Raw genomic sequence first — 10357 nt, forward strand, 5'->3', positions numbered from 1 at the left:
TTGAACTTGTAATTCTAGGTCTTCCTACTTGTCACTGAAGCTAAAGGAAAAATGTATAGTTCCCTTTTCTTCATGCTAAGGCTTTGAAAGTGACGTGACATACATTTTTCAGTATGTCAAAAAGCATTGATGGAAAAAACAGTTTTTTGTGAAGACCTGTTGTTAAGATGATTGCAGATATTGTCCTATTTAGATAATAAACATAGCAGAACCAATTTTAATATTGTAATTGAAGGATACTGGCAAGGTGGAAGCTGTCAGAAATTAATTTCCTATATCAGGAAAAACAAATGTAAAAATTCATCTGCATTTTAAGGTTTGTTGAAGGTGGAAGAGAACACCTTATCTTACCAACCTTACTTAATAAATGCAAGCATGTTTTTTTCTACTAGCTATGCACAACAAACAGTTTAAATAACTATTTAAAAGCATATACAAGAGGTTTTATGAAGTCCCTGTCAACTTGATAAAGAACTGAAGTTCATCTGGAATATAGTCTAGCTTTTCCATCATGTAGTAACATTAACATGTCTGCGTTTACTGCATCCAAGCTAATGTATGCACTTTTGTGCCCCATACTAAACTAATGCCTTTTTTTCATGGAAAACACTAACTTCTTTTCAACTTCCATCTAGAGTGGTCCAATTTGACATTCTTTTAGACTGATGGATGAGAAGGTAGCATCTTAATGTTCCTTCTGTATGTTACCTAACATAACAGTACCATAGCCTCAGTGTGGGAAATATGCTTTGAAGATGATTCCTGTCATTTTATTTGTGTTAATCACAAAGACATGTAGAAAGTGTAGGTTTTTAAAATGAAAATGTATACTGGCTTCCTTTACATTTAACTTGCCCCGTATATTTAAACAACCTTTTCACATGTGCATAAGATTTTAATAAACAGCAAGTGGTTACATATTTACAAAGTTGTGCAAAATGATGTTTAATCCTGCCACATGGTGACTTTTCTTTTAAGAAAATTAAGAGCAGGAAAGTATAACCCATATGAAAATTGTAATACTCTAAACTGTAGGAGGTGGACTTCCTCAAAAATTTATTTTAAACAGATGTGAAACTGCAGACATTAATTCATTCAGTTATTTGAAGTTTAATTAAATATATGCCAGATCATGACAACATCTAGTAATGTCACTGTGGCAGGCACTCCTGCTTATGGGAGGTGTTGCTACAAGTATTTTATTTTAGTTTGACTGTGGAGAGTTTGTTCCTCCTGTATTTGAAGGTCCTGCTAGTAAAAGATACTTTTTTTTTTCCTGAGCATTACACCTTGATTCTAGATTTAGGAGCCTTGGCAGTGTTTTTTTCTTTAATATTTCTCTCAAAACTGAGTCTCAGAAAAGATGGCTTATAGTAAGACAAAAGACCTGGTACAGCAAAAGGAAATCGAACTCTGTTTAAAGTAAACAGCTCCAGCTCTGTATTTGTGCTTCTGAATGTATAAAACCAGGAATCTTCTCCTGTTAAAGAGTCATTGCTGTCTTAACACTTCCTGACAGTTTTGTAGGCTGGATATACAATCCACGGTATGGGACTCCGCTCTCCAGAGAGAAGTCAGTGGATTAATGAAGAGTAATGCTTAAGTAGAAGAGCAGAAACAGCTGGCTAATTAAATAGATTAAATGCTTGTGTAAATAGGTAGCAGTCTGATTAGCAATACTGATATTCCCCTGTTTGTGTTACAGTTCCCTACCTGAGATTCATTTTTTTTTTTCATAGTTTATTTGGTGAACAAGAAACCTCTGTCACATTTTGTTCTGGACCATATGGATGGGAATAGATCTTTCTCATGTGCCTTTGCCACCAAATATAAGTCTGTTAATGGAGTAAACTTAACTTTCATTCGTGGTCTGCCCTGGAAAACTGTAACACTAATTTGAGTTAGAAAAAGAAGTGTCTATGCAGCTTCTGTAATCTGTGGACCATTTTTATCACTAACCTGAAAATCTGTGGACCAGACCCTTTCCACATGCTAATAATGTTATGTCTCTCTAGCAAAAAGAAAAAAAAATTAAAAAAAAACAGGCATCTGGCCATGTCTGGGCTGCTGTGAGCTCCCCAGCCAGTTAGCTGGCTCCTGCATGATACCATGCATAAAAGATGCATGCTGCATATAGCAGCTGTCATGGCCAGACAGCATCTAAGCACACCTCTTCTCAGCTGACATGGAACAGCTTTTGAGCCGCGATAGCCCTTAGCCAGGACTGGGAACAGAGCCAGTAAAAGATTTGGTGTCTTGACCAGCTTTTCAATGCCTGCCTCCTGCCTCTCTTTGGCCATAAGAGATAGCAGCAGCGCATTCGGGGGGTTTTTTTGGTAACATTTTCCTGGAAACAGCATCTCAGAAAAGATGGTTTGTAGTAAGATAGAAGTCCTTGCATTCACCTTTGCTTAAAGCAAACAGCCTCAACTCTGTCTTTTTGTAGCAATATATCCTATTCTGCGTCTTAGTTTTCCCACTCTCATCCATGTTCTTCCTCAGTACACAACTGTAGTTGTAACAGCATTTACTCAGCTAGAAATGTTGACTATTAATTTGCATGTGCAATGGGATCATTACAGTGTTAGTCTAGGAGCAGCCTAGATCTGTTTAGTCATGCCTGCATTTTTGTTTGATTTGGGTTTTTTTCCCTCCTCTCAGGTGAAAGAAAGAGCCCCTTCGTGGCTGTGTGCTGTGTCATGATGGCCTTCAACATTCTGTTTGCACAGTAGCAACTGGAGCGTGTCCCCTGTGCCCTGCTACCAAACAGTGGAGAATGGAAGAACTTCTGTTAGGAAAAGATGGGAAAGCGTCATCAAGTTTTCTTTCACATATTGGATAGCCTTTCTCTTAGTGGACACCCCCCTTCCCACAAACAGACCATCATGTACAGTGTTAGTGATCACAGTGTAACTAACTCCAGGTGACATGTACTTATTAATGTCAAGTCAGTACTGACACTCCCAATGCAACTCTTGAAAGGGTGTCTGTTGTATATCTGAGTTTCAGGGGACCTTTTCAAAACCATGCAGTTGAAAAGGCTAATTTTTTGTTTGAGAGATCTCTTTAATGAAACTAAAAAATTATAAATACTGCTATTCCTGTAGGACCACTCTAACAAGAATAAAAATCATTGTGACTCTAGGATATGTTTACAAAAGTATTTTTAGATCTTACTATCTGAAAAATTCCTGTCAGTTTGTGATAGCTGTACTCACATACTAAAAGTATGACCTCTGGCCTAAGTTACATTCAGCTTTTGTTTTCTAAACTTTCAATTCCTCAAATAATCAATCAGTATCTTTATGGTGAAGATAAGACAGGAATATAGGCAGGGACCGTAATTGTAGTGTGATGTCTGGCTAGATGCTGAGAAGGCACAGATGTGGGATTTGAGAACCTGGACTGCTCTGTATAAAATATTGTATGTATTCATTTTTAGAGATCTAGGTCTCGGGTAGATCTTTCCCCATATTTTTTTCAGTATTGTGAGAAAAAGATTGCAAAGGTTCTGCTGCTATTGTTGCATGTAATACAAGATTGCTAAATCATCTAAGTGAACAGTTAGCTTTATACAAATCTGCAGATAAGGAAGTTGCACGTCCCAATATTCTAAAGTTTGAAGAAAACAACTAAATTAGATTACACTCGCTATTTAATAAAGATTAGATTACCTTTAGTAATATTTGCCATTAGAAAATTTACTGCTTAACAAGTCAACTAATAATAAATTAATGCAGTAAAGCCTGAAACATGATGTGGTGTTTCCTAAATACACAGAGTATTTTACACCGTTGCATGTACTTGCTGTGGATTAATGTTATATTAACTTTCGTCCACATCTGCACTCTAAATGACCTCAAATTCAAAGCAGGGATTTAGGAAGACTAAATTGAAAAGCAGTACGAGCCATGTTGGGAAATGAGTAAAGCATGAGTAAGAGATGGGATCACCACAAAGATCTGATGTTTTGGGGAGACTGATAAGCAAATGGGCAGACAGATCTAGTGGAGGAGGAAACAAAGTGGAATCCAAGGATGACTCGAAGATTTCATGTTCATGGAACAATGTTATTGTTCTATGAATGCCCTTTCTACCTTGTTAACCACAGCCAGTGAGCAGTGGAAATACACTGTCACTATGAGATGGAAGTTGCAGTGTGGTAGAGGAAATAATTACTCTGTTAGTGCTCTGAGGCTTTTATTCTTTCGGTTTGTTCACCCACTGAAACAATTCACGTTACCTGTGGAGACAACATACTATTCACAAATAAAGCAACCTGCAGTCATTCTCTATAGCCCCTAGAAGCAAAGCAAAGCATTAAATGTACCATTTGGCAAGAGACTGTTAGAAATACAGAGAGGATTACTGTCACTTCCTATATTATGAGTTGTGTTTTCCCACTGCTGAAGCCCCCAAAACATGCCTGGATCTCTGATTACTTCTTGCAGTTAAAGCCACCCTTTTCATCCTTCCCAGTGTCTCCATGATAAATCAGTAAGGATGACAATAAGGATGTCCAGTTCTATCCCTTTGACATCAGCGGGAAAGCCCACCATCTAATTCTTAGAAAGGCTCACCATGATGTAGTGATTCCTTTCCCTATTGCTTCCTTTCATGCCATAACTACTCTTGAGAAAAGAAGACAAAAAGAAAACCAACATCTTAATAGATTAAAATGCTGACCTTGGTAAAAACCACCAGAAGCCAGGAAAGTGTGATCTAAACCTGCTTCTCATATTCATGTGGTCACTTTATGTTATCTAGTCAAAACATTCCCAGTTAAGAAAGGTTTTCCAACCTTTTTCCTGCCTTTTCTCTTGTTTTACTTGAATAGTGTTAGTCATTCCAGGTATAGTTGAAGAGTGCTTTCAACATTAAGTTAAGAGGCACTTGCCTAGCTAGAAAAGTAGTTCCCCTTTAGCTAACTTAATGCAATGTAATCAGAATGCTGGGTACAGAAGATACATCTACACATTGAAAAAAATGTTTTGAACATGTGGCCTGAATTGCTTGCTTGGCTGCAGTTCTTTTATTTTATAAATAATACCTCTTTTCAAGATGCCCTGAGGTCATAAGCAAGGCAAAAAGGCAAAATGCGTGGAGAAATGAAGTCATTCTGAAAGATCTGCTGACAGTTGGAAATAACTACATGCTTTTCAATAGGGAGGATCTTCTTCAAGTCTAATATGACAAATGTCACACAAAGAACTAACCAATACTTAGGTTTCAGTTTGTCAACTCTTTCAAACATGAGGGCCTTGTGTGCCCAAAAGCACATCTATTTTCTTCAGTCAATCAATATCTGACAAGATACGTTATATCTCAAGGCAACCTTTGCCTAAATTTATTGACCTGCTCATTGGTGAATACACTGTAGGTAGTCCTCAGTAATCTCTCACATCACGGTGCACCCTTCTGTTTGGCTGTCTGACAGTGGAGCCCATGCTTCTCTGATGAAGCAGAAGTCAGTCTGAGTCTTCCTCAAGCTTCAGAGACTTCAGAAGTAAAATAGCCATTGGCACCGCAGCTCTTCTATTGCTTCCTAGTGCACAAGAACCAGTAGCTGTAGAAAGAGTGTCAAACGCTTCATTAATCTAAATCAGGAGGACCTTCCGAAAGGAGTATGTTACTAACTCACATAATTCCCACTGCCGTGGGAGTGAAACGCCAATGTTTTCTCAAGGATCTGGGTATAAACATTTCCAGTGACACATTTACTCCTGCCAGCTGCTGTTATGTCAGTAGAGAAGATAATTACTTAATGGGCTCCTCTGTCAAATGCAAAACTTCTACGAGAGCATCTCATCACATCACATCATTTCCGTTACTTGAAAGGGCTCTTTGGAACCTGTACCGCGAGAAAAAGAGTTTTTTCCCTCCAGCTCAGCTAAGCGAGTGGGAAGCAGTCAGCATGTATCTCCAGCCCAACTGTATCCAGCTGCAACATCATTTCAGTAGATTGCCATACTTATGTCAACCCGTTCAGCTGTAGACCAGTTCATCAGTTTGTGTAGGCCTAATTAAACTCCGTGGCATGCCACCGATCTGTTTTTCAACATGATGTAAGCACACACCATCCAAACAGTGCACCATGCTCCTTGACATACTCTGCATCATCTATTTGCATCATACATAAACTAGTCAGAGGAGTCTATCACATCACTCATACCACATCAGCATTTATTGTTGGAGAACTCAGTGATTAATATACTGTATTTTTTCCTAAAGGAAGACAAGGATGTTTTAAAAGGGTAAAATTATATATGGTTTAATTTATTCTGCAAAAAAAAACCACCTTGTTTTGAAACACAAAAGACCTGTTGTTTTAAAGGAAAGTCAAGTCAGGTCAAAATATAAATGTACCCTTTTTAATTCTAAAGTCTTCACAGCTGGTCATTCCCACATGCAGAAACTTAAATAACCTTTCAGGACTGTAGCAGGGCTAACAAAAAGTCCAACGAAATGATAGATGTATTTGGACATAAATGTTACACCCAGTGGAATTAGAAGGAAATAAAGCCTAATTTAACAGTGTTGGCAAGCTGCTTTTTTGACTGTGTAGCACCACCAGCATATTTTACATGTGTATCACAGTCATGAATAAGTCAGACCAGACACACATTCACAAACCAGTTTTGATTTCCTATCAAGCTACATGCTTATTTTCCTTCCCCCACCCTTTTCAGCTAATAAAGGAAGCCAAGGGAACGTGCTGATCATCGTCTCTGGAACAAATGTAAGCTCCATATTCTCATAATTGATTCTCACAGACTGGTATAACTTCAGTAGAGACAAAAAAAATCCCTTCCTAGTGATAAATGATTCTTGACATTTGAATTGTTTTATTTATTACAGACATAAAATCCTGATACCAAAGATGGCCCTGAAAATTATCATCATCACTAGCTATATGCCTGAGGCTAGAGGGATTGAACTGTGTTCCTCATTCAAGAGGAGTTTATGAGCATGCAATAGTTAGTGTATTCTTCCCCATACTGCTTCCCTGCAGCCTACAAAGGAACAAGTTTTGACATCAATCAATAGTTTAATGATACCCCCTTCCTTCAGAGACCAGAGGCGTAGAAAAGATCTTTGTCTCTGGGTTCATGGTGACTCCTGGAAGTAATAAGAATTGTCTCCTCATCTTCTCTGTGCAAGGAAGAACTATCAAGCTGCTTCAGGTCATGGCCTGATCTGTTGGTTTGACCACACCATCATCTTCATATCCCTCCCACCCACATTTTCACTTTTGCTTTTACAGCCATTTGAATTCTTTCCTTCCCCACAGGCAGCGAGAAGGTTCTTCCTCCTTACATTGTCCAGTAACAGACCCGGTAATACCAGGTTTGAAAGCAAACTTTCTCTAAACAACTGTCTTCTCTTGTGTGCAGGGCTTTATGCATTTAAGTGGCTAACATTTGTCTGTAAGACAGCATCCTGTTCTTCATTACAAATCCATCCATAAATAACTACTTTTGAAACTCCACATACAGTGTGCCAGTTAAACAACTAATGACTTGGCAGTGCCTGGTCACTGGTTACAGAAGACAGCAAAATTGGCTGTGAAACCACAGCACTGCATTTGGTTGATACAAGGTACTATATAACTGCACCAAATTACGCATACATATGCCATAGAAGCTTCATTAACCAGGGTATGTAGCGTGGTGTTGAATATGGTGCAAGAATCTCTCTACAAAACTTAAGGCACAGTTCTGTGCCATGTGGCACTGGAAGTTCCAGTTTTGTGTCTAAATTTCTCACCCCCCCATCTCTGCAAGAAAAAAAAAAGAAGACAACTCAGCTGGTAAGCCCCAAAACCCTGGGAGAACATAAATGCAGAGATAAACCCAGCCACACCTGAGCTACTCCATCCAGCTCTGCCAAGGAAGCCAGCTCTCAGAGAGCAGGAATACACAGTCTAATGAAGAAGGGAGGAAGACTCAAGTGGTCAAGCTCCCTTCACTGCTTCTTCACATTTATCTATTTTCCACTCCTCTTTGTTAGACTTTAAGGCTGCCACACTAGTGCAGCCTCTTCCTAGCAGAACAGACTGCGACCATGGAGAGGAAGGTTCTCTTTTATACATTTGGGGTGATGATCTTGCTGGCTTGTAAACCTGATGGAATGATTCAGTATGTGCTTACAAGAATCATAACAATATAGGCTAGTCCCTAAACTCATGTGGACCATTCATCTCACATTTGGAAAATATGTTTTAAAGGAAAAACAGGCCACAAACCACAAAAGCACTCCCTCTGACAAGTTTATTATATTTATTTAGTATACCTCAGTGAGGGGCTCTGAATTACGCATACACAAACAGACCTCATCATTCCTTGTCATAATACAGTAAAATATAATACACAGACAAGTGCTTCAGTGCCATGACCTAAGCACAGGAATGGAAGCTTGGTCCTCTTCACTTCCATTACCAAATAATTCACTACTGGGGAGTAATTTATCAAATCCTTGCTGAGCCAGCAGGCTGTGTTCAAACAACGCCAAACCCACCACCTGCCCTTTATCAGTTTCCAGGTTCAGACTCCAGATGGAGAAATATGAAAACAAAGAGCCTTTTAAGACCTGTTTTAGCATCATCATAAGCAAAACGTGACCATACACTGCATATGTCTACCATGGTCCATGTCTTGCAAATGTTGACCTAGATATTTGTTTGGTTACACTCCAGATTTCCCTAACTTTAGCATTTGCCCCTGCAACTCTTTCCCAAGCAGAAAGTCCATGCTCAGTTAGGGACTGACAAACGCGTTTCAAAACCACCCCATCAATTCAAGATGAACAGTGCAAAATGTGTAGTGAGAAAGGGCAGGCATAGGAAAAAAAAATACCCAGTGAAAATCAACACGAGAAAATGTGAGAGCAAGCAGGAAAAAACAAGTGGCATGGACTAGATTTTTGTGCTGCTCCAGTCATCTGAAGGATTTAGTCATTTACCTTGGACTTACCAGTGCTTCAGGGGAGCACTGCAAGGTGCCTCCCCCCAGGCTCTGCATGGTGGGAGCAGTCCCCAGCGAGGAGGTGAGCACCCAAGGCTGAGGAAAATGAAGAACCCATGTTTCCTTTCTGGGTAAACACTCAAAGAAGTCAGTATGACAACAGCATTTCTGAGTAAAAGTGATCAGCACAGATAAACTTCCAACCACAGCTCACTGCCGCACTCTCCAAACCACAGAAGAGCCACACTGGGCTGACTTCAGCACTCAGGGGACATTATGCCCCAAACCCCAGGTCCCAAGCCTTCCCATTTACTTCCTTACATTTAGGCATAATCCTTTCACCTCAACACTGCCATTGCCAAGACTAAACCAGATTACTCACAGAGATTTTGTGTCGGTAGCATGTGCTAGATTTGAATACCTCTTATGTAAGTGGAAAGACTATTTCGGAATGCTTTCAGCACTGTGTAACATTTCATACGTAAAGCACAACTCCCATTGTTTATAGCTATACCTGAAATCAACCAATACTTTAGAAAAAAAAATCAGTGTTGGAAAACAACATTAGTGAGCATGTGGGGAAAAATTAGATTAGGTAACCTAATACCACCTAATACAGAAAGAGAAATTTCAATTCCATGCTTTTCCTGTAGCTGCAGTAAGCATCAAGCTATCTATCTTCTCTTAGCCCATAACACATTCATTATACGTCTTCCAACCTCCTCAGTGAAAGCAAGGTCCCATCCCTATTTAACCCAAATTCACTCCTAGAACAGTTTCACCCCTGACACTGAAAGAGGTACAGGACCTCTGGGAAAATTCCTGTGTCAACACCATGCGCCTGAGCCAGGTAGCGCATCATTTGGTCTGTCAATACTGGTGAAGGCTGCCTGGGGCCCGGGAATTGGACAAGGCTAAGTGGAATATGCTTAGACAGTATTAAACTGATGAAGATATAGAATAGCAAGCTTCAGAGCTTAGCAGCAGTCATGTTTGGATTCTCCTTTTATTCCTCTAAATCCAGTTCTAGAAGCTGCATTACAGCATTTGATCCTTGGCAGTGACTGAACAATTTCTATTGCCATTCCTCCTAATATGATATTTAAACAGATTCTGGATTTTATTAAAAAAAAAAAAAAAAACAAAAAAAACAAAAACAAACAAAAAAAACCATGCAATCTCAAGCAATTTGAAGATAGACCAGTTGAGTCTAAAAATACTTTTGATTCTAGCATACCTTCCTGTTGATGGGGAGACTGTCATTGAGACAATTAGAGACCTCATTAAAGAAAATTGATTGAGTTTTCAACAGATGAGTATGCTGTTAAGCAATTCCACAGCCCCATTAGAAATACTGAAGCACCTTCACATGAATCTTTTAGGAGTCAGCAAAA

The 10357-nt window shown here is 39.2% G+C and overlaps 1 protein-coding gene across 2 annotated transcripts in view; it reads left to right on the top strand.

Moving 5' to 3' along the window:
- TMEM167A (transmembrane protein 167A) overlaps nt 1–10154 on the top strand; it is a 29011-nt gene extending 18857 nt beyond the window's left edge. The window contains exon 4 of one of the 2 annotated variants that reach the window (XM_042787591.1): nt 2662–6537. In XM_042787591.1, coding sequence (XP_042643525.1) covers nt 2662–2732 — 71 coding nt within the window. In that variant the 3' untranslated portion in view covers nt 2733–6537. Of the gene's footprint in view, nt 1–2661 lie in introns of both variants that reach the window. The other variant, XM_032995500.2, reaches the window with a different exon arrangement.
- Nucleotides 10155–10357: the final 203 nt, after the last annotated feature.

Source organism: Tyto alba, unplaced genomic scaffold (genome assembly GCF_018691265.1).
Source record: "Tyto alba isolate M040663 unplaced genomic scaffold, T.alba_DEE_v4.0 Super-Scaffold_13, whole genome shotgun sequence".
Classification (NCBI taxonomy): Eukaryota; Metazoa; Chordata; class Aves; order Strigiformes; family Tytonidae; genus Tyto; species Tyto alba.